Source organism: Choristoneura fumiferana, chromosome 16, assembly GCF_025370935.1.
Source record: "Choristoneura fumiferana chromosome 16, NRCan_CFum_1, whole genome shotgun sequence".
Taxonomy (NCBI): domain Eukaryota; kingdom Metazoa; phylum Arthropoda; class Insecta; order Lepidoptera; family Tortricidae; genus Choristoneura; species Choristoneura fumiferana.
The window spans coordinates 2,373,960-2,398,736 of NC_133487.1; the positions used below are offsets into that span (position 1 = coordinate 2,373,960).

A 24,777-nucleotide genomic window follows, 5' to 3' on the forward strand; every position below is an offset into this window, starting at 1 on the left:
TTAAGTGCACCTCAAATTGACAAGTGACGCGACGCTCATGGTTGACAACTTTGTCCTACTAAACTGACTGCGACTGGGAAGTTTGCCTGCGCTGGCTCATTATTTACTTCATTCCAATAGTCAAAGTTGTGCTCTTGCGCTACAATGTTCCCTTTTCAACCGACTTTTTTATTATTATTAGACTGAATGGCAAACGAGCCAGTGGGTCTCCTGATGGTAAGAGATCACCACCGTCCATAGACACCTGCAACACCAGGGGGATTGCAGATGCGTTGCCAACCTACAGGCCTAAGATGGAATACCTTAAGTGCCAGTAATTTTACCGGCTGTCTTACTCTCCACGCCGAAACACAACAGTGCAAGCACTGCTGCTTCACGGCAGGATTAGCGAGCAAAATGGTGGTAGCAACCCGGGCGGACCTTGCACAAGGTCCTACCACCTGCAAAACTTCAAAAAAGGAGGAGATTCTCAATTCGTCTCTATGTTTTTTTTGTTGCTTTTGTTACGCGATAACTCCGACAAATTGTAGGCCAAATTTCAAAATTATTATTTTTTCTAAAGGACATACTTCCGAGGTGGTCCCATTGTCATCAAATTAAGATCTGATGATGGGATCTTAGAGAAATCGAGGGTAACCCTCTAATTTGAAAAGCACACCTATAGATATTTTGGCATTTTTAACACCAAGTCATGTATTTACATTCAGAAAGTATCATTTGGTGAACTGGACCTGATAAAAAAGACCGTAGGTACCGGTACTCTGTTATAAAATAATATAACTATGCCGTGTTTGAGTTTAATGGAATCGTTGTGAGATGCACTTTGGCTACAAATCACTAAAAACCATGAAAAAAAAAACTTTTTAACAAAAAATGGAACCGACTTCAAAAACCTTGAAAATAATTTTCTACTAAGTCGGTGCCTCAGCACGAGCCAGCAGGAGTGATTGAAGCCCAATATATAGTCCAATATGTAGTATGTAGGTGAGGTAGACGACTATAGTTCCACTCCTGCTGGCTCGTGGTGAGGCACCTCACTTCAAACTAGTAGAAAAATAATTTCAAGGTTTTTGAAGTCAGTTCCATTTTTTATTAAAAAGGTTTTATTTGACCAGTGCTGTGACAATTTCTTGTAAGGTGACTACTACTACATAATATGGTGGTAGTTTATTTAATGCAGAACTCCAGGTTAACATTTATTCCGTCCACCAAAGATTTAATCGAAGATATATTAACCTAGTGACCCTTTGTTATGTATCTTATATTATTGGTAAAAATTAACACATAAGCAAATTTGAAACATCTTAAAACTTGTTAATCTGGATGAACGAATAGAATATGTACAAATTAAGATACGACAGAGAATCTAGAGCGTGAAATTTTAATAATTTACTAATGTCAAATCCATTATTGCATTTATAAGATAACAGGATGAGTCGCAAAAGCTACTTTATAATCTCTGTTCGGATGTTAAGAATATTCTTATAAGACGTCTGCTGACGCAGAAACTCGGCGTTATTGTGTATGGTGTGAAAAGGCTGTATAAGGCATCAAAACCTTACTGAATGTACGCTTTTTTGTAGACTTAATTTCTCTCGTTTGGACAAATACGACAGTAATACTTTGAGTTTTTTTTAACGTTTTGTCCTGAGAGATGTTCAAAACTGTTTCATCCCGTTTTTTTAATCGGTGCGTTCAGTGTCTAAAAACGATTTAGAAGACAAAAACACCAATAGCTCCAAACAATGTTTAACTTTGAAAAATCGCAGTTCACCCGTTTTATCCTTTAAGAAATAAATAATCTCTCAATACAGTTATTTAACGAACATCGAACATAAAGAGACGCAATCTTTTTATTCTACTTTAATTTCATCTGTTATTTTTTTATTTATGATGAATGTAGTGGACGTAGTTTTATGTTATGATATGATATGACTGACCATGCGAAGAATACTTAGTTCGTGTAATTCAATCCGTCCGATACGACGTTTTCGCGGACGCTTTGACAGTAGTATCAGTTCGCACAGGGCTGTATTGTCGTAAAACTCCATTAGGGATGGCCTTTGCCAGTTGCCGCTCGGGGATGATATTTGGCTAATGTCAGGGCCCCGCTTCGCCTGCACGTTTGTAAAGGCTTTCGGATTGCGGATCGTGACCTGTTTCGCTTGAACGCTTCCAGAATTTGGACGTTAAAACTAAAGACTTCATTAATTTAAGAGCATTTCGGTCGCATTTCGCATACGAACTGTTCTTGTGGCCTTGCCAAGGGTGCTGTTGCATAATTTGTCTTCTGCAGTAACATCTGTTAAAAGCGGGTTTCTGTGGCAGGATAGTTGACGCTCGTAGGGTCCCCTTGGCATCTTTGACATTTGTGTCATTTTTGGGATTTGTTGAATGACTAAATGAGCCAATCACAAGCAAGACTAAGGTCAAACGGACCTCTCGATATTTGGTCTGTCTAGATCAAGCAACACTCCTTAGAATGACGCTTGATATGTAGGTATATAAATTATTATTATTATTTTATTATTATTAACTTGTTTAGTTACTGAAGTTAAAGTCAAAATAACTAAACCTGACCTACCTACAAAATACTTACCGGATATTACGATCTACAGGAGTTCCATAACTTGTACAAGCTTAATAACAACACTCGTCTGCGAGGCCACCAATTTAAACTATCTACTGAACGATCGCACAAGAATCCTCGCAGACATTTATTTTGTAACAGAGGGGTCAAGACATGGCATAAAACTACCAGAACATGTGGTCTCAGCACTGGATGTGAACCAATTTAAGAACCGGCTAGATCAACACATTAACAGTAGGTACAAAGAATACTTGACCAAGGAACAGATAGATATACCTATCAGTTGCTTCCAATTGCCTGCCTAATAATTTAAATGATGATACCGAACCGGTGGTAGATTATTTTTGACATTCATAAGTGCTTGTTATAGCCTAAATTGTATAAAGGTATTTTGACTTAAACCCATTTTCCCCTCGACGTGTCTTTCCATATGACTTTGGCTATATGAACGCCTCGGGTAAAATGGCTCGTTTTATGCTCTCGTTGTACAATCTACTATTATTCAAGCCTAAGCAAATAAAGCACTTCTGAACGTCGAAAAGTCTATCATTTTAAAGCATTGTTAGTATAGCTAGCTAGGTACTAGCCATTCGATTTATAATTTTCAAGTATCTCGTAACTCTTATCTGTACTCGTATTGAACGCGGAACACGTGCAGAGCAAGTAGTGCAGTTAGTAATTGGGTTTGTCTCCGTATGATACGTTTCATTTGCATGGAAATGAAGGATCGGCTGTTACATGCAATGCAACAAGTCGCGGTCCAAAATAAGCGAAACTAGTTCGACAGATCAATCGGGGCCGGGCCGGTGCTGCTTGCTGTTGTTTTGGAAAATAAAATACGGTATTTTACAACTTCTGAATTTGCCATATTCTACGAAAATCGAGATATAAAGTCAATGTTTAGCGAAGAATTAATTCGGTTGGAAACGGAATTTATAGTGATATTTTTAGAAATATGTGTCTATATGTCTGTCTCTTTCTAAAACAGTTTTTTCTATGCAGTAAGTATGACGCTCCTTGCGTGTGTCAGCAATGCCGGGTATATGCAAGTATATGTCTTTCTGTCTAACCTTGAATTTCAATCCTTTACAAATCAGTTTTAAATTAGGGTGCTTAAAAATTGTTTTACTATTCGATAACATGCATTGACAAGCATTAATTTATAAAACTAGTCAAAAACCGTATTTATTTTCGAAAATCTACAAGCTAAAATGCAACCCGATTTTTAATACTTTCAGTCTACTTTGATAATATTGTGTTTAATTCGCTAATGCATGAAAATGCACTTTTTCTCCAGCTCGCGTAGCATTCAGTGAAACAATTGCAGTAATTAGTGGGATTATGTCTATCTTTTAGTTTTATGTCTGCCGTATTATGGTGCACATCAACTTAAATATGCAGTTGTAAGCTAAGAATATCAATTAAAAACTAAATACCGTCTCCTAAAAAGTCGCGTTCTGAAAAGTACGAGGGAAAAACGATTTTAACTTTTGGAGCACATAAAATTTTCACGTAGCCAAAAAGTTGAGAAACACACATCAACTTGTTTCATCATCATCATCATGTCAGCCGAAAGACGTCCACTGCTGGACATAGGCCTCCCCAAGGCTCTCCACTCAGACCGGTCTTGTGCTTTCCGCATCCACCGCGATCCCGCGATCTTAACCAGGTCGTCGCTCCATCTTGGCTCCATCGTCATTATCCGTGTGGTGTCGGTCGAGAATTACACCACCCCCTCTCTTCCCGTGGGTGTCGTAAGAGGCGACTAAGGGATAAACCGGAGGATGGGCAGCAGCGTCCTCCGTGAACTATCGGGTATCAACTTGTTTGACCTGCCAAAATAAAATGTTGTTTTTCATAGAACTATGTGCCAAAACTTATTTTTGATTTCTTTTAAATGTGTATAGTACCCTACGTAAAGCCGAGTTTAGACTTGCAAGAAAAATCGTGCAAGGCATTACATTGCGGCGCTCAATTGACCACTACAAACTCGTTGGCTTTACGGCCTCGCAATGTAATGCAACTTGCACGATTTGTCTTGCAAGTCTAAACTCGGCTTAGACCAACTAGAACTTCGCCTGGTTTTCAATTTGTTCATTAAATTGTAACATAGTATGAATGTTGATGGAAATTTTACTAAAGTAATCATAATTCCCGTTGCAGTGATCTAATCGCAGGTCACGAGGGTTATCGGTCTGACACTTGCATTTATGTTAATTGCGAAACACTGCGTTCTGCTCATTTCCACTGACTTCTGCTCATTTCTCCCATTACAAGTTCTATCGATACAAATTCTGGAAGAGTGCTAGTTTGTATTTGTTTCCTTTTTTAAGTATTCTATTTGAGACGATCCGCCTTGAAAAAACATAACTGTAAATTATTGCAATGTAAGAGCTAAGTACATCATTAAATAAAAACTATTCAGTCAGGGTGACGGACTTTCGGAAAATTAAATCTAAGATTTTGTATAATAAATTAATACGTGATAGGTTTTATTTTTGTCACAATGTCGCGACGCGATGAAATTTCAAAACGTCGAGCCAGCAAAGTTGCGGACGATAGGTGGCGCTGATATGGTGCACAGAGCCAATTGAACCCTTTTTTTAACAAATACTCTGCAAAAACTTAAATAAAAAAAAAACTTCCTTCCTATACACCAACCAAAGAAGTAATAACCAATTAATAATTCAGGTTAGTTATATTATTTCAAGGGTTAATATTTTAATAGTAATTTTAATGTTAACGGTACCTTTTAAAAGTAAGTTTGCTATGGAATTTTGTTTTGAGATCAGTACATTGCTTCTCAGATAAATAGCTGCTTTAACATTACCACTACCTATTACGAGTATACCACAAGATGCCATAGTCTCTGGGCAAAATCTCTCATTCTCAACGCTTCACATATTATTACCATGGTAATTCTAATTACCGTGTGAGTTAAATTAATGCCGTCACGGTTCGTGCGGTGACCTCTCGACACCGCTGAGGGTACCCACTACAAATTATTAATAGCTGTCACCTAAAACTTATCTCATTTCCTTGCATTTTTGGACGCGAGAAGCGCGATAATTTTAAATATACACAAATAAAGCATTAAACAAATATAAATGTAAAATAAGTATGAATGTACCTTTCTAACTTAAATTTTATAACTTGCAAAAAAAATTACACATAAATTCTAAGAACTATTTTTTTAAATAATATAAGAAAAATCATGCTGGCATCAATTAGAAAAATACCAGAAAAATAATTGAGTAGGTACTTAGGTATTTTATGAGTTACATACAACACAATGCATACAATACAAAAACTCTTTATTGTACACCAGAAATAGTAAGCGATACAGAAAACAGATACATAGAGAGAAAATTACAAGGTACCTAAGCAATAGGCGGCCTAATAGCAATAGTTAGCTAGCGGTGAGTGAGATGAGAAGTTCGTGTCATGTCAAGTTTTTTTTTTATCCCGTTTTCTTCCGATTTTGGTGTTAGCTCTATTTTTGAACTAGAGTTTTTTTCTGTACCAATCGTAAATATTGTTTTTCGAAACAAATTCATATTTCTAAACGTTTACCGAAACAAAGTAAAATATGACTCTCACTTTGATAAACGTCAACCTCAAACATCAAGCATTTTATAAAACGATATCAAATACCATTTGTTGAGACAAAGACCAAGGAGTGATTAAGCTGAAGGGCCGGGTATTCGTGTTGATGTCCTTAGACGCAAAGTCCAAAGGGCCGTCGAATCAATCGGCTCAATGAAACGTTTGTTGAGCACCTTCCATTTCCAAATGTCACGTTTTAAATTTTAGATAAATTAACTTGAAGCTTTAAAAAAAATGTAAGGTATACAACATCGTTAATCAAATATGGAATAAAACGAATTGCAGGAAAAAAATACTTACAAACAGTAAGTAATCATGGCATCTCCTCCCATCCCACATTGATTTCACTCACAAATATGTTTTACTTCGTACGTTTTACTGATTAGTCAGATTTCTGTTGTATAGTGTCTGCAGAAAACATATCGTGAAACGGAACGCAACTGTGTCGAATAAATATAACGTGTATTATTAATGCCCTGACATTGTTTCTGTCCTGAGGAAGTCTTGCAATTTTGCTTTTGTGCGTATGTTTTGGTTATTTTGAGTTTTTTTTTTATTCTGTCTATTACGAATAAAGGTATGGTATAAATAATGCACATGTATGCCTCTTAATTCAGTATCTGCAATTTTTGCTTAATAAATATACCTATTGATAAAAAAAAAACTTCTACTCCGAATGTTTAAATAGCGACTTGTATATTTTAAGGAGTACGTGTATAACGCTTTTTATTTTTTTATTCCTTTCTTGTGGGTCTGTGGCAAATGCGCAAACTGCACGAGCAAAAAAAAAAAACCAGACCGCGCGCCCATTCGATAAGTTATCACTGATAACGATGAAGACAAACTTAGATACGAACTCATAAATGTAAGCAAGTGTTTTATATCTTTCATTCGTTTTATTAAAATTATAGCCAGTGTTCTCCAAATAAGATATTTCTTAGTTTCTTAGTTCACTAAATAATATTTTAGACAAAGTTTTGAAACAACGTTTTTTCTTTGATTTTTCTATTTCCTTAGACAAAAATGTACTACTCGGAAAACGTCATGGTTAATACTCATGTCTTGGAAAAGAAAGGCCTTCTGGACGAAGTTTACAATGCTCTGAGTGCCATGGATATGTCGGCAGCAGTTTTAGCTGTATTAGGTGGTATGCGCCAAGTTGGATCTTTGCTAATCATTCATAAAACAGTGAAGAATACTGACCTATCACGCAAATTTCGTACTGTTGGAAATGAACATAACACCAGCCAACGCTACTTAAATGCATTAGAATGCTACAACAAAGCTTTACTACACGCGCCTTTAGATTCCACAGAGTTATTGCATGCGTATAGCAACAGGTCACAACTACTCTTCAAATTAAAAGCATATACTGCAGCGTTCAAAGATATACAAACTTGTTTCAAACTTCAATGCGAGGGAGATCTGCTAAAAAAGTTAAAAAAGAGGAAAAATGAATGTGTCAAGATGATGTGGGAAGAAAAGTTTAAACACGATCAATTCATAAAAGGTTTCCCAGAAGAATTTTTCAAGACTAATCAGAAGAAACATCCAGATATACCTTGCTTATCTGCTGATGTTGAAATAGTTTCTGAATCAGGTGAAAGGACGGTTACAGCCGCAAAAGACATTACAGTGGGCTCAGTAATAGCACTAGAAACAGCATTCACTACATATTCTAGCAACAACAAAGGACCAGTATCGTGTTACTATTGTCAAAAATTGACATTAAACCTGATACCGTGCGATAATTGCTGCTTTGCATTGTTCTGCGACAAAGAATGCAGAAAACGTTGTGTTAATGAGTATCATGAAATAGAATGTCAAATCATGGACGTGCTACAATTATTAAATATGGGACACAGATTTAACTTGACTATCAAAACAGTACTGAAGTTAAAAAGTAAATGTAAACAGTGGAGCAAGTTGATTGAAGAATCCAATAATATTGGAGCTAGCAGAATAAAGACCAGTTCCGTGAATCAGATGTATGATGTAAATCAATATTCCTCTATTTTGTGCTTCAAAGAAGACAGACCTTTCGTTTTCGGTCATTTGTTCAACAATTGTTTTGCGTATGCTACAGTAATCCATTATCTCGAAAATATATCTGGATTCTTTCCCGAATCACCAACAGATCGCTTGGAAGCAATGAAATGTATTGCAAAACTTTGCATGACTTTAGATGTAATGTGTCCTTTTATCACGGAAATATATGACACAGTGTTAAACATTTCTACCCAGGAGCTATGGACCCTTAATAAGCGTGGTCATTTTGGTTGGTTTTCGTTTGTTGGAAAACTTAAGCATTCATGTGATCCTAATGTCATCATTTTCGGGCTGAACAACCGTGTGGCTTTGGTGGCTGTCAAACCTATCAAGAAAATGACAGAAATAACTGTCTCATACGTGTAAGTTACTTAATGTATTGCTATCCTTCTAAATGGTTCATTTTCTAACAAGTACTTCCTTTTCGTTGTTGTGTTGTCGTTGATGAATTCAACGGGAAACATACAAATTGGCACTAAAATAAATGAACAAAATAAGCTGTAGTTGTACGAAACTTTAACACTACTCCAGATTTAAGACCACAACCAATAAAACCGATAACTTCATAAATCACGATTTTGCTATTTACAGGGACCACTACTATAATCAGGCGTATGGAGAGAGACTGAAGCGGGCAACCAAGCTGTACCAATCAACTCTAAACGTATGCAAATGCCGCGTGTGCGAAGAGTCGTGGGGCATCATACTCCACGATAAAGCTATGAACTCTATGCAGTTAGAGTCTTACTTGGCATGGGAATTCATGAAACGTACTCAGATGTTACATGTGCAGCGGAATCTGATGTTCAAAGTGACTTGCACTTCCTTGAGTAAGCTGAGCGATTTACCTAATACTAAGGAGCACCTCGCTGTATATGCAGACCTACGTGCGCAACTCAGCATGTGCCAACACGCAGTCACTCGTAATGTTATGGTGTGAATCATAGGTTTTCAATGTAGACGTTGAAAGCTTTCAGAGGGTGCCGTGCCTTAGAACGCACTAAAAAAAATTAAGTAAGAATAAGAATACAAGGAGCCTTAGTAAACATACCAACTACAGCGTAGTTTAATCGTCGTTTCGAGTATTACGAGAATATACTAAAATTATGTATGTGCGTCAATGTGCGGTGTGATGTGTGGTCTGGTCGCAGATTGGCAATTGGTTTTAGTTTATGGACATTTTACCCTTAGATTTTCGTAACACACTGGAATGGGAATTTCAACAATATGTATATTCCCGTGTGTTACGAAAAGCTATGAATTAAATTAGAGTAGGTATAACCACCACCCCTCCCAAGAGTCCTTGTGATGTGCCCTACACGTGTACTTTATTTAATCTTGTACATTAGCAAGAAGAGCCCAACTCTTGTAATATTAACTGGAATGAAGTATTAAGTGAAACATGCTGACAATTAATAGCAGAAGATTCAATCGCAATTTTTATGTTTTCGTCAGACATAATTTGCAATAAATAACTTAAAATTAAACGACTCCCTATTACGGACTTAGGTGTTTTTTTTGGGTGCTCGTTATTTCGCATAACAGATAATGGGTTTTATCAAGCGCGTGAATAAGCTTGTTCAGAGCAAAACCGACTCGGTTAGGTTAGGTTCAGAAGGCTAAGGCGGGAGCGAAGCGTGTGTGGAACTTGTGTGGAAGTATGTTGGCGAGAACGATTTATTACATTTAATAATAAAAACCCACCAACATTGTTCATTAAAACTACTTAATGAGAAACGACGAACGATAATTGTAATTTTATTAAAGCCAAAAACATTTAATGAAACAAAAATGCTTCGCGACATCGAAGTTGCCCTAAGATTTTTGCTTTACAAATTTCGTTGAAAACTTTAGCTGTTTAACTTTTATATCTCAGATACTTAAATTGAGTTTTTCTGTGATCTTTGCAGATTATCATGTTACGATATGAATTTTAACCTGTTTATTGGATCTTCGGAAAATGTTTACCTTGGAAAATGTTTGTAGTCGGGTAAAAAGAATAAAATTATCTCCGTGTACTCTTCAGTTTGTTTTTCTAAGGAACGCGTATCAAGATGAAATTACTATCAAATACTCAAGTTTTCAGTCCCCTATAGCAAAAAAATAAGATCACAAATGCATTTACCTAGCTTTGCTATTATTAAAAAAAATCGTATGTTCTAATACGCCAGGGATAATCAAAGTATCTGTCGGCTGTCATTTTACACTTGTCAATTTACTTAGCTGTACATTACTGGCAATTACAATTTTGTTATAAAGTTAATAAAAGTCAGAATTTTAGTTTCTTAATTAAATTAATGGCATGGTTAAGTTAAAGAATTACGTTACTTTAACCTCCCTTAAAAAAGGGCTGACTGCCAGTAACACACTGTATAAAATAGTAATGTACTGAATGACTGGCAGCCGGCGCATAGCCTAAACCATTGGAACTAGACGTAGAGGCTTGTGATAGATGTATTCTTTGAAGCTCATAAAGAAAGTATTTCACTCACTCAACTATTATTCTTCCTCGTTAGCGGAGCCGCGTTTGTAGTAGGAAATATAATCACTTAAATATCAGATCATATTATAAAAGGTTAAGGGGCTGTTTCACCATCCATTGATTAGTGTTAGCTGGCGGTTAGGTGTGATGCCGTCTCTATTTGTTTTGTTCGAGTAGACGGAGACGGCATCACATTAAACCGGCGGTTAACGCTAATCAATGGATGGTGAAACAGCCCCTTAATTTATCACAATAGCTTGTTATTAAAAAATAATGTGTTTTTTACAATATATGTTGTTTCATTTACGTTGAAGTTTCAACTGTACCCTTAGAGCGTGTTGTGTTTCAATGGACATCAGACATGAGCTTGATGTGAAGATGACTACGAGTTGCTAATACTAAAGAAAGAACAAAAATAATCCTACTAATATTATAAATGTGAAAGTTTGTGAGTGAGTGAGTATGTTTGTTACTTCTTCACGCTGAAACGGCTGGACGGATTTGGATGAAATTTTGCAAAAAGTTAGTTTATAACCTGGATTAAAACATAGGCTACTTCTTATCCCGATATCCCTACGAGATGGGGATAAAATCTCAAAATGACAACCGTTGAGCTTAGAGACACGAAATTTGGTATGTAGGTAGCTGGACCTCTGGAATAACACATAGGCTACCTTCTATCCCGATATTACCACGGGATAGGGATAAAATCTTGAAATTTCAACCGCTAAGTTTAGAGTTTTTAAATTTTGGACAGTTGCTCTTAACACAACCTCAATGAAGACTATGATTATAAATTTTGGGAATTCCCAGGGGAATTTTGTAAAATCCCGGAAATTCAATTGTAACTACCAGACTTCGAGTTTCGTAGTAGCCCTGCTGTTCAGCAATAGTTAAGCGACAGCCGCTATTCTCGAGGCGTTATCATAATACTTATCAACTCGTACGTAGCGAATAGGCTTTATAAGTACGTGAACTCACTCCTACGTCTATCTGGCCCTTTACTAACCTGTTCATTTTTGTCTGGTATGTTTCGTTTCTTAATTCCATACCTTTTAGGATTAAGTCCAGTTTCAAACGTGACTAACTCCAAACTGGCGAGCGTGTGATGGTTAATTGCACTGCTGCTTTGTCCCGCACTCATTTAATTAACAACTTCTCACGACCGAGGGTTTATTAAACTTTGTTTATACACCTTCCTACTTGTCAGCCCGTTTAGCGCTGCGTCACCATCGTTTCTCGTTAAATCTCACAAAATTGCGACGCTTTGTAAATTCGCGATTCAGTGGATCCGGTTATCGGATTTGTGGACATTAATGTACCTACCAGGTTTTGGATCGGCGTTTGTAACACCTTTGTTGGGTCTTTTGTATAAGGATTGTTAACACCTTTTGTATGTGTAATAAGTTTAAAGAGTTTCGAGACAGTATGCGTCTCTGATTAAAATTGACGTCATAATCATAATTCTCTTGCTAGATGCTATGATGTGTTGTGTCGAAGAAATACTTTCTGCTGGAATTGAATCAAGTCGACCTTATCGAGGAACTAGGTACGCGCTGTTTCTTTTAAAAAATTGGTTTCAGCGGCCATCAGTTCTTCGGCCAATGTGCCCGGATTACTGCCATAGTTTTGTAATTATTCCGACCTGCTTGTAATATAAATACACATATATTAGTGTTTATACACACACACTTTGGGCTCTACAGAACATCAGCGTTGCTTCACCCACTGTGTAGCAACACATGCTGAGTGGAGACCCTTTTTCGGTGACTACTGGTGTCACCACCATTACGATGTATTTTGTTGTATTTTATAGCTCTATTGTTTAACTTAAGTTAAATTAAGTGTTTGGTGGTGGTACTGTTGGAGCCGTAAATAAACCATTTTTAGGGTTCCGGAGCCAAAATGGCAAAAACGGAACCCTTATAGTTTCGCCATGTCTGTCTGTCTGTCTGTCCGTCCGCGGCTTTGCTCAAAGACTATCAATGCTAGAAAGCTGTAATTTTGCACGGATATATAAGTAAACTGTGCCGACAAAATGGTACAATTAAAAATTCAAAAAAATTTTTTTAGTGTACCTCCCATAGACGTAAAGTGGGGGTGATTTTTTTTTCTTATCCAACCCTATAGTGTGGGGTATCGTTGGATAGGTCTTTTAAAACCATTAGGGGGTTGCATATTCAACTTTTAAGTGCAAATTTTCATTAAAACCGAGCCCCCCCCCCCCTCTAAAATCTAAACCGGTGGGTGGAAAAACGGCTAAGTTTGCTTGAGAATTATTAGTAGTTTATGAGTAAATAGCAGCCTAAGGTATAAAAAAGGACAAAAAACCAAAAGAAAAGGGTATAAAGGTGGGTAGTTTGTCAATTGTGTTTTGTTTCTTTTCTTTTGTACAATAAAGAGTTTACATACATACATATACCTAAACTTGGAAGATTCCGTATAAAATACGAAATCCTTAGAAAAATATTACTTAAATTTTCGTAATGGCTATGGAACCCTATTTTGGGCGTGTCCGACACGCTCTTGGCCGGTTTTTCTTTCTTTTCTTACACTGACATGCGCAGCGTTGGCAGGCTCCCACTTGTTGGACCGCCGAACGGTACCGCGAGATCGGCGGGAAACCGTTAAATGCAGGTGGCAAGTTGTCGACTTGACGTACAAAGGGAGCGTCTGTTCAAGAGTGGACGTTTATCGGGTGATAAATATGTTAAGCACATCTGTTTTCATTCCAGGCTGGTGGTGTCGCAGAATCAGCGAGCGCTACACATCGTGTTCCCGCATCATTTCCTCGACTCGCCGGAGTGGTTCGGGGTTTCTACTGATGAGTACTTCCAGGTACATATTACATATTAGTTGACGTTAAAAAATTACCTTTTTCACCGGAGGCCATAGATAAAATTTGTAATGCGGGCACGGTTAATTAAAAACGTACTTTTTTTTTAGTTTTTGATTTAGTGCCACCACGTCGACATTGGCAGAATCATCAAAAAATTTGAGCCACTTTTTCCTAAATTGAATTGAATTGAAATAATTTAAACAATCTAAGGTAAACGCAAAAGAGCGGTTAAAGAACTGTTAAAAAGATACGGATACGGATATCCGGCACATCACAAGGCTAGACGAACGCTGAACGACGCCTCAACAACTCTTACCTAAAACTTCGTTAGTTCTCGTCTTGTGTATGTTCTTGATGACAGTAAAACGTGTTTGTAAAATGTTACCCTGGATTGAAAAATACGTCCAGCTATCCATAAGGTTAATGGGCCAGTGCTCGACGTGCTGTCACCTCTATTTCTACTGACATAAAATTAAAAATACAACTACTGGGACAATGACCAGCACTCGGGCGTTTACTTTAAATGTATAGTAGAGGGTCCGCAGTAAGATGGACCTTCACCGATTTGTTAAACGGATTCGGGTCGTAAAAATACGTTTTTAGTAATACGCATTTTGTTGTTAGATTCGTTGCATAAAATCTCGAGTAGGTACAGTCGAACAAATTGAATCATGACCCGGGATGGAACTTTTAAATAATCAATTTCACTATGATTTCCTTGACAAAAATATAAGATGTCAACGTGACATTAGTAGCACTAAGGTTCCACCCTGGGTCATGATTCAATTTGTTCTACTGAACTTATTGTTCTGGGTACTATAACAAAAGGCGGAGTTACCTAAAAAACTTAATTTTATCTTTTGTCTATGCTAAATTGCCAGCCGTCGGCTGCTATGCCGAGGTCGTGATTTCCTCCAGATAAATAGAGAATTTCCTAGGAAATAGGCTCTGGGGAAAGTTTTGAATGCGACTCTTTATTTTTTGTAGGTACTAGAAATGCCTATAGTGAAACAAAAAATTCAAATTCAAAAATTTATAGTTAAAACACCACAAACATGACTTATCACGCTAAACACACGAGTATATCCTTTAAGCCCTTTTCGTGGTATTTTAACTATTGAATAAAAATCAAGAAAATTTCAACATTACAGAAAAGTTAGGTAGGTACCAAATGCTGACACTACATTACATTAACGGTTATTTTCTAGAAAGAAATGTACTTGGGAGCATTATGATGTGCAGGTATTTTATTATGAGTCATGCCTGCATTAGTGTAAGGAATCGTCTTGTTAATTAATTGTTTCTATTACCGGGTTTAGTCCATTATAAGCTCTAATATGAGTTAACGTAAACATAATCGTGCGCCAGTGGGCGACTACCACTTTCTCTTTCTTCGCATTTGTACCTACCTATTACATTGCGTGGGTTATGGTATTGATTTCGTGTCCTAAAAACGATTTATGCAGTTTAGTGCATAAGCCGACTAGGGAAATGTTATTGTTGCGAATCAATCTATATTTGGTAACGAAGTTGTAAAGAGCCTAAGAATGAGAAGACAGCGTTGCTGCAACACTGCAATACTAATATGCTGATTGGAGCTCATTTCACACTATTCGACATCGAATCTAAGCTCATTACAGCCACCGGGCACCCGACTAAGCGCCGCCTCGCCTCGAGCGGTTAGTATTCTTTAGGTATATGGATTTGTATGGGTATGCGCTCACTACGGTTTACTAATGTTTCGGCGAATAAATTTTGGCAACCTGTACCCTTAGTGTAAGTTTTCGGTTACAAAATACGTCTCTATCGCGTTCGCGTTAAAATAACAATTTATATGGAAACACGAACAGCGCCTCTAGCGGAACGTTTGCGATGTTCGTGTTTACATACAAATTGAGATTTTAACGCGAACGCGATCGAGACGTATTTTGTAACCTTAAGCTTACACTAAGGGCACTGTTTCATTTCGCAACTTTTCGTTTCCCAACAACTGTAAATACTTCGTTTTATAAAACTGACCTAACCTAAACTAAAGGGATCTAACGATAGCCCTGAAACAAATCCTGAAATATTTACAGTTTTAGAGTTTGCGAAATGAAAAGTTGCGAAACGAAACAGGTTGCCAAACGTTACGTTGCGAAAAGGCAGTACCCGGCTCACTACATCAACTCCAACTCCGTAGCGTCACCGGGTCGCCTCACTCGCGAGGTTGCCACGCGCGGACGGCGAGTGGACCACTCAGTGAAAGCCCGCTGCTCGCCACCATAGTGACTACTAGGAAATTCGTGGACCACGCGAGGTCCACTCCTTGTCAACGCGGCGTCCATCCGTGGACCACCTGTCGACAACGAGTGAACGCCGAAAGTCGAGGCGGTGCTGGTCGGGTGCCGGGTGGCTCTAATGAGCTGTGACCTTTATGCTGCAAGTAGACGGGTAGGGAAGCGAATTGTTTGTATATTTTTGTTTTTACTTTTATTTTGTTATTTTGGTCTTTTTTTTTTTTATTTGACTGGATGGCAAACGAGCAATGGGTCTCCTGATGGTAAGAGATCACCACCGCCCAAAACATCTGCAACACCAGGGGTATTGCAGACGCGTTGCCAACCTAGAGGCCTAAGATGGGATACTTACGTGCCAGTAATTTCACCGGCTGTCTTACTCTCCACGCCGAAACACAACAGTGCAAGCTCTGCTGCTTCACGCAGGATTAGCGAGCAAGATGGTGGTAGCAATCCGGGCGGACCTTGCACAAGGTCCTACCACCTGCTGGTCTGCGCGTGTTTCGAATTTGAAAGATTCTCTCCGTATAAACTAGCAGGATTTCTTAGTGTTCTTATGTGTGCCAGGGGTCCGCAGCAGGTCAGTCAGATTGATAATAGATTTTCATATATTTTTTATTAATTACTATAATTATATATAAAGGTATTTTTTTCTTAAAATATTTGTCAATTCCTTAACAGAAGTCAAAAATACCTATTTAAAATTTTAAAATTTTAATGACTGCAAAATTTTCAAGAAACACTGGTTCCCAAACTGGTTCACAAATCCCGCTTGTTTCATGTTCCAATTTTTTCGGTGTCAAATAACTACCTATTCGAAACCTGTTAAATATACATTCAACGATCACGTGTCCCCACAAATTCAACTATACCAATACCACCAACTTAATTAGTACCTATCGAACACTGAGCCCCCTTATAATCCGAAGCATCAATCCACGAGACCCCCCCCAGCCCCTGCCCCAGTTGCCGCGATTAATTGTGCATCATCTAGGTTAAGTTGCCTCTTAGACAATTAAACATCGGCTTGCAAGCTGTACAGTTAGCAGAGAAGTTGCTTATATAAAACGATTCATTGATTTCTGCTCATTAGGGTTCCGTATCCGAAGGGTGACAAACTTAGCCCTATAACAGGACTCCAATCCAGTGATTGCTCCTTTCATCCACTCAAAGGTTGACTGGTAGAGATCTCTTAATGGGATAAGTCCGCCTTTGTACAAGTATCTCACAGTTTGCCAATTGTATTATGTTTCTTTTCTTTTGTACAATAAAGAGTTTACATACATACAGTCTCGATTCCATAGGAATACCAGAATTTACCAGATTAATAACCCCGGCGCAGCTCGATTACGATAGGACTCTTAGTTTCTAAGACAACTGGACGTAACCTATAGGTTTTTCGATTATGGCAATTTGCATGGAAACATCAGACGGACAAGTGATCCTATAATATAAGGGTTCCGTTTTTGCTAGCTGAGATACATAAACCTATAAAGTAGCCTATGTTGTTATTCAGGAAATTGAGCTGTCTACACACACTTTCATATAATCCGTCCATCTATTTGAAGGTGAAGGGTAACAAACACATATACTTACATACATATGTATGCAATATACACAGCACGCACACCCACTCATACACAAAGACACACGAACTGGCGCATTTATATTTTTTATTATTATTAATAATAATAAATTCATTTATGTCGGGCAACTTGGCCCATACAATAAAAATACCTAACTAGACTAACAAACATATTTATTATATTTGTGTATCGTTCCGTGAGTCACAGACGTTCTGCAGAAAAACCAGCGCTGCAGGCGTTTAACGCTTCAGCATAATGCTGAGTCAGCGATTTCTTTCTTTCTTTCTTTCTTTAAAACATACATATTTATTATCAAAAATATTTAAGTATGAAGTAGGATTTCTTCTTTATCTTGGATTTTTTGACTCCAGTAATTCTTCTGCTGACCGTAGGGTAAACTACGAGTAACTGAGATGCTATAATTTACTACTAATAGTACATTGTGTCTTAAGGGCGGTAAATAAGGAATTACGAACGAGAGTCTATTAGAAGCCCGAAGTCGAAGACTGAGGGCTTTAATGAGTCGATGTTCGTAATTCTAGTACCGCCGTGCGACATACAATGTTTTTCATCACATTTGCGAGTAAAATTTTATATTTGTAAAAGAAAAACTTTGATTCTTCAAATATGGCGATACCTAAGCCTGTGCTCTTGCAGCGTCGCCTTCTACCTCCCTCGGCATGCGCCGCAACGTGCGTGTGCATGTGGTCCATGTAGTAGTCCTGCACGGCGCAGCAGTACAAGTACGCACATTGACTCATTGACCGACCTTAAGCTTCATGACAAGAACATTAGTACGCGAAATGAATCATTTACCGACCACGGGTTACATGACAATCACATTAAGGTCGAGGGTTTTATTTGGAGGGTTGCAACCAAGGTAGCCTGCATGTTATGACACTGTTTACGAGCAAGTGTGATGAAAATCGTTTTACAATATAGTTGCATCGCAATTGGATAACTACGGAACCGTTGTCGAATTAAATTCGTATTTAGCATGCTAATTTGCTCGATTGTTGTGTGGCTCCGTTCATCTTATCACAGACGTATATTCGTAAAGCGGCAATTATGTTTTTCTTAATTTTGCATGATATTTTCTTATTCTCATGTTAACTTTCGAATAATGAATATTTAAAACGTTACGTACACTTTCTAAAATTACGATCTTGAGCCGAGTTTTGACTTGCAAGAAAAATCGTGCAAGTTGCATTACATTGCGAGACCGTAAAGCCAGCGAGTTTGTAGTGGCCAATGGAGTGCCGCAATGTAATGCAACTTGCACGATTTTTCTTGCCATCCTGCTTTACACTTACTTAATCTATAAGGTTATATTTCCTATTAAAACGTCGCGCGTTTCTATTTTACGGTCTCTTATCATCAAATATAATTTCGGTACCTTAGGTCCGCGGTCCCAGCGCTCGTATTTTTAACCGACTTCAAAAAAGGAGGAGGTTCTATGTTACAATGTTTTTTTTTTAATGTATGTTCGCCGATTACTCAGTCAATTGTGGACCGATTTTCAAAATCCTTTCTTTATTTGAAAGGGTACTCTTCTGAGGTGGTCCATTGTCACCAAATCAAGATCTGATGATGGGATCCTAGTGAAATCGAGGGCAAACCTCAAATTTTATAGGCACACCTATGGCGATTTTGGCATTTTTAGCATTAAGATAAGCATATTTTTTTGGAGTCAGTTTTACATTTTTGTTAATTAGCCGACTGCTCGAAAAAGGCTTACCTATAATGGGACTAGTGGGATAGACGGGTATTTTCGAGCGTACCAATGTATGTCTCATTAGAGTTGCCACAACTGTCGGGTGACAAAGGGTTGTAATTTTTCTATTTGGCACCCACGAAAAAAATTATGGAGGAAGGATTAAAAATAATATTTTTTGTTGTACCATCAGCCAAATAAGTGGTCTACCAATTTATAAACAAGTTCCTATCAAATGAATATGTCGCTAAAGTCGAATTTTCAAGTTGACAGACACGTCTATTGGCATTATTGTTTTATGACATGCAAGCGATAGACCACATATTTGGCTGATGGTACCAATATGTGTACTCAGGGGTAAGCCGTGGTGGCCTAGTGGTTTGACCTATGGCCTCTTAAGCAGAGGATGGTGGGTTCAAACCTCGGCTCGCACCTCGTCAGTTTTTCGGAATTCGTGTGTGAAATTTTACATTTGTAATTTACCACGAGCTTTACGATGAAGGAAAACATCGTGAGAAAACGAGCACAACCCTGCGAAGCAATTCAATGGACTGTGTGAAGTTCCCAATCCGCACTGAGCCCGCGTGGGAACTATGGCCTAGCCCTCTCGTTTTGAGAGGAGGCCTGTGCCCTGTGGGACGTATATAGGCTGAGATGATGATGATGAATATGGGTACTAAGTAAAAGCTAATAATTAGCACATATCTAGTAGCTTTTAAGCTACCATTTTTACAGGAACATCAAAAAAGTATGAAATAAAAAGAAAATTAAACAATCCAAAACCCGAACGCCTTATTTTTTGTAATACAGAATTTTCAAAACGACTCACGCATTGCTCTGGGGACCTCAGAGCTGGCAACTTCCTCGCCTGTTGTATCAGCATTGCGTTACAGCTAGGAAATGGTGCCAGACCAGCGTTTGGATGGAACCAAGCTTCGGGTTTTTTATACATTTATTATAGTTCGGTTTTTCTTTAAGTTTTAATTAGAGTTTGTCAATAATAAACAAGTTTCATATAGAAAGTTACTTCACGATCATTATCTAACAGTTCCAACTCCGAGGACCACCGTTCCTTATCGTAACCACACCATCTTATCCATCCATGTATCCTTTTCCAAATGGCTAAATAAGGGTCAGTTCACACCTACATTACATGTGTTTGTTCATTGAGAGAATAGGCACGTCAAATGAGAACTCGTTGACGTTTTCTCCTAAATGAGCCATGTCACGTCCCGGTGTAATGAATCCTTAGTTAATTCCGTTAATAAAAAGTTTATGGTCATAGTATGGGGTATGTTGGTTTATGCCCTGCTGTTATCAAATACAAACAAAGTGTTGCATAGATCGCACACAGCTGGATTGAGGTCAAACTCAGTTCATTGGATTTGTTTGTACAGCGGACTTAACAGAACTTTGTTGGCGCGACGTGGAAATTTACGCTTCGATTAATCTCGCTGGATTAACTAGTAAATATTCGCTCCCAATACAATCTAGGGCTCTTCAAGGCTAGAGTGAATAGGCTGTTACAGAACCACTGAGATACACCTTTGGCCTCATCTGCACTTAACATCAGGTCAGATAGGGGTCAATCACGATCAGTTTCATGTAAAAAAAAAAACATATTAGTAAAAAGTTTGTGACATGAAATGGGGTGATTGCTACGAGTATGCTGGGCATCTAAATAAACTCGTGTTGAATTTTGATACTGTTAAATTTTAGAATCAATCGGCAATGAATAGCCGATAACAACATTAGAATATTTTTCAGTCCCTAGTCTAAGTTATGTCCCCTCTTTTTTTTTGTTTGTTTGCGACATAATATGCTGCCATGTTAAAACTGCGTCCGCGATTACTTGTGCTCGTATCGTGCCATAGAATGGTAAGCGCGACGCTATGTAATACGAAGTTTAAAGCCTCCAAATCGTACCAAAAATGGCAGCTTCTCGATTCGGTTCGCTCAGTGCGGAACCCGGCTAATGAATAAATTTGTATATGTAGATGCAAATCTCACAAACTGTCATCGTAAAGCCTAAATCAACAAAATTACCTCTTAGCTTAACACAGCTATAAATGTGTCATTTTCTAACTTTACAGGTGTCAATAATGGCGATGGAAGAGTCGCGCGTGCTGGTCTGGCACCGCGACAAGCTCAAGCTCTCCATAATGTCGGACGCCTTTCTACAGGCAGTGTTCGACCACATATTAGGGAGGGATGTCGTACACAAACTTATGCAGGTGTGATCTAGAACCTTATAAATATGCGATAAATCGGCAGTTTCTGAGCGTACTTGTGTGTCTGTGTGCGGACATGTGTTAGTGTGTACCTTTTCGGGATTTTACAGGCCTTTTCTGACGGGAACGGAAATGGGTCAGTCTATTTAAAACACAAGTTTCCGATGCCTCTGCTTAAAATGCATATTTTGGAGTACCCCTCACATTAATTTAGTCCATTGTGATTGGAAAACATGAATGAACTAAAAACAACTACTTTGTTCACTCGCGACCTTAGGATATCTATCTATGCTATTTGCTAGAAATCCTAAGTCAGGGAAAAACTCGTGATTTCCCAAAAACTTAGCTCGATATTTTGAGACCAGTCGTTCCAGTTCTAGGCGACGTATTAAATAGTGGCACCATAAAAACAGTCACCGAAAAAGTGACCACGTTCGGTGTGCAGTGAATTCCCTTCATCGGGTCTAGCTTAGTATCTCGGGCAGTAAAAAAAATCATATAATAATAATAAATATATTCAGGGAAATTTTGAAATGTGGTCAGGGAAAGTCGGGGTTTTTTTTAGGATTTGTAGACACCCTGCCCAACTATCACCACCTCCACATAACACTGACGCGTTTCGCGTTTTCGCCAAAGCTCATCTTCATAAACTCATTGTATGCATTCCAGGTGAGCGAAACAATGGCTGTGAGCAACGGCCACCTGCCTAACAGTTTCGAGGAAGGCGAGGATAAGCCAATGCTTGTGGTGAAGAAGAGCGGTGACGGGCCAGGCATCACCGCTTTACTGAACCGGCAGCTGCAAGGTATGCTTCCGCCATATTGGATATTTAAGTCCGCGTCGGTTTTGCTTGGTGTAGATGTTTATAAGTTGGGAATATAGGGTATCTCTATATGGGTATTTTGATTTGGAACTCAGAGTTTTTCTTAATGTTTGGGGTAGTTTGATAATAAAATACACACCTTGACTGAGTTAGTTATTTAATGTATATACGTAATTTGCTTTAGTTCAGTCACCTGCAAAAATATCTGCGACAGCGGAGCGTGCAAAAATATCTGACACGTCCAACCAGCCCCTAGAAATAGGGTCATACATTATCAGATATTTACGCACGATTTGTTGTGTTAGATATTGGCGTTAGTCGAAATTTTTTTTTTATCATTTGTAGCTTTAAATATGAGATTTTATATCAACTGGGCTTTGTTATAATATAAAGGGAGTTGGAATTGCCCGTGTCGTAAAATAGTATAAAATATGATTACGAATAGTGTTTTATTGTAGGTACCTATTCATAAAATAGGGTGACGGTTGCACGAAAGCGTTTAGGGGCATACATGTCCAAATGTCAGAAAGTCCAGGTGTCACATTGTCCATGGTCAAAAAGTCCGAAGGTTATAATGCCTTAATGTCGGATAGTCCATATGTCCGAGAGTCCAGGTGTCACATTGCCCATTGTCAAAAAGTTCGAAGGTTATAATGCCTTAATGTCGGATAGTCCATATGTCTGAGAGGTCCAGGTGTCACATTGTCCATTGTCAAAAAGTTCAAAGGTTATAATGCCCTAATGTCAGGTAGTCCATATGTCCCAGAGTCCAGGGGTCTCACTCATTCTAATTTGGTTTTGTTTACACCTATTGCAATCGAATTGTTTTCGACTCGATCGCCTTTACTGTCAAGTCAATAAGAGCTGCCACCACGTAGACAATACGATAACAATATGGAAAAGAGATGTAGAATGAGGCCCCAGTCCATCTGCATGACTGGATCAGCTGGTCAATTCTTGTCGACTCGACATGACATGTACGAAGCATCATAGATGCATCTGGATCTTACTGAGAATGGGTCTCAGGGTGTTAGATAACAGACTGGAAATAATGCAGATGAGCAATCTAGCTCTCTAATCTATTTCAGTTATATTTATCATTTAGTTGTGTTAGTCATATTTTTATACAATGAGACATTATGGGATTCAGGGCTTCAAACTAGGACGTTTAATCCTTCGGACTTTTTGAGTATGGACTTTTTGACGCTGGGACTTTCAGACACTAGGATGTTTCATCCTTCGACTTTTTGACCATGGACTTTTTGACGCTAGGACTTTCAGGCACTAGTACGTTTAATCCTTCGACTTTTTGACCATGGACTTTTTGACGCTAGGACTTTAGACACTAGGACGTTTCATCCTTCGGACTTTTTGACCATGGACAATGTGACACCTGGACTTTCTGACATTTGGACATGTATGCCCCTAAACGCACGAAAGCAAGGGTTGTTTAAAGGGTTAGCCATTTACATGTGGGGTTTCGTATTATTGAAAACGGTGGCAGAGGGAAGCAATACCGACGCGCGAACTGTGTATTAGTTAAGCATGAGTAACTTTTGCTCCTTATTAGTCAATAAAAGAAAAACAGATTTTAAAAAATCGAACGGCCCGGTTTATTCACTTTAGAACAAGAGATGACGTTTTCGAATTTCGAAAATTGTTTTGTTATTTTTTTCCTATTTTATTTTACACGTGAATCCGGGCCGTTTGTTCTAACTTTATAAAAGTTATAAATAAATGCTTGTTTTTAATAAAAGTACTAGCTGTAGGCTTCAGCTACATGTAGTTTTTTGAAAAATATCTAAAATCAACAGTGCCCATTACAAAAGCACCATAAATGGAGATGTCATTGGTTGTATTGGATGTTGTCGTGTAAAATTGGTTGTTCGGTGCTCTAGCGTGTCTGCTCGAGTTAAGCACAGATACCGACGTTGCTTTGCGGATCCATGTTTAAATCAACATGGATTAACTTGATTTGCTACGCGAAGTAGTGCGAGCGGCCGAGCTTTGGAAAATAGTCGCGCTCGCATTGAATCTACAATGCGATAGGCTGGGCCCAATTGCATTAGCGATTTTCTATTGAAATTCACTATAATACTATTTGCTTGTAATTTGTTATGCAATTGGGCCGTGTCCTGAAAAAAAAAACAATTAGTTTCTTCTTTCATCTTTTGTCAATTAAATGATTAAAATATAGCCAGTTAAAGTTTCGCGTGACATCATCATCCCAGCCTATATACGTCCCACTGCTGGGCACAGGCTTCCTCTCACAATGAGACTTCACGCACACCATTGAATTTCTTTGCAGGTTTGTGCAGGTTTCCTCACGATGTTGTTCGCCGTACCTAAAGCTCGTGGTAAATTTCAAATGTAATTTCGCACATGAATTTCGAAAAACTCAGAGATGCGAGCCGGGGTTTGAACCCGCGATCCTCTGCTTGAGAGGCCGTAGGTCAAACCACTCGGCCACCACGGCTCCTGAACTGACGCGCTTCATCTTTGTAATTTTTTGTTTGATTGACAAAAGAAAAAAAAAATTTGTCCATTATTTTCTGATACGTAATTTAACTGAAGGATT

General features: G+C 38.3%; 2 protein-coding genes across 4 annotated transcripts in view; both read left to right on the forward strand.

The window, feature by feature from the left end:
* Nucleotides 1–24,777, forward strand: part of LOC141436453 (popeye domain-containing protein 1-like) — a 64,047-nt gene that overhangs the window by 21,033 nt on the left and 18,237 nt on the right. For all 3 annotated transcript variants that reach the window (XR_012452310.1, XM_074099441.1, XM_074099440.1), the window contains exons 3-5: nt 13,463–13,565; nt 21,239–21,379; nt 22,046–22,181. Coding sequence is in view for 2 of the 3 variants with exons in the window: in XM_074099441.1 (XP_073955542.1) it covers nt 13,463–13,565; nt 21,239–21,379; nt 22,046–22,181 (380 nt within the window). In the remaining variant the exon portion in view is untranslated. The remainder of the gene's footprint in view (nt 1–13,462; nt 13,566–21,238; nt 21,380–22,045; nt 22,182–24,777) is intronic.
* LOC141436045 (SET and MYND domain-containing protein 4-like) lies at nt 7,041–10,230 on the forward strand. The gene is made up of 2 exons (XM_074098881.1): nt 7,041–8,607; nt 8,837–10,230. Exons 1-2 carry the CDS (start codon nt 7,220–7,222, stop codon nt 9,183–9,185), a joined length of 1,737 nt encoding a protein of 578 aa, XP_073954982.1. The 5' UTR covers nt 7,041–7,219; the 3' UTR covers nt 9,186–10,230.

Bases quoted from the DNA above. Each gene is read 5' to 3' on its own strand.
- LOC141436045 (XM_074098881.1), top strand. From the start codon at position 7,220: ATGTACTACTCGGAAAACGTCATGGTTAATACTCATGTCTTGGAAAAG. The intron at 8,608-8,836 runs GTAAGTTACTTA...TGCTATTTACAG, and splicing joins GAAATAACTGTCTCATACGT to GGACCACTACTATAATCAGG.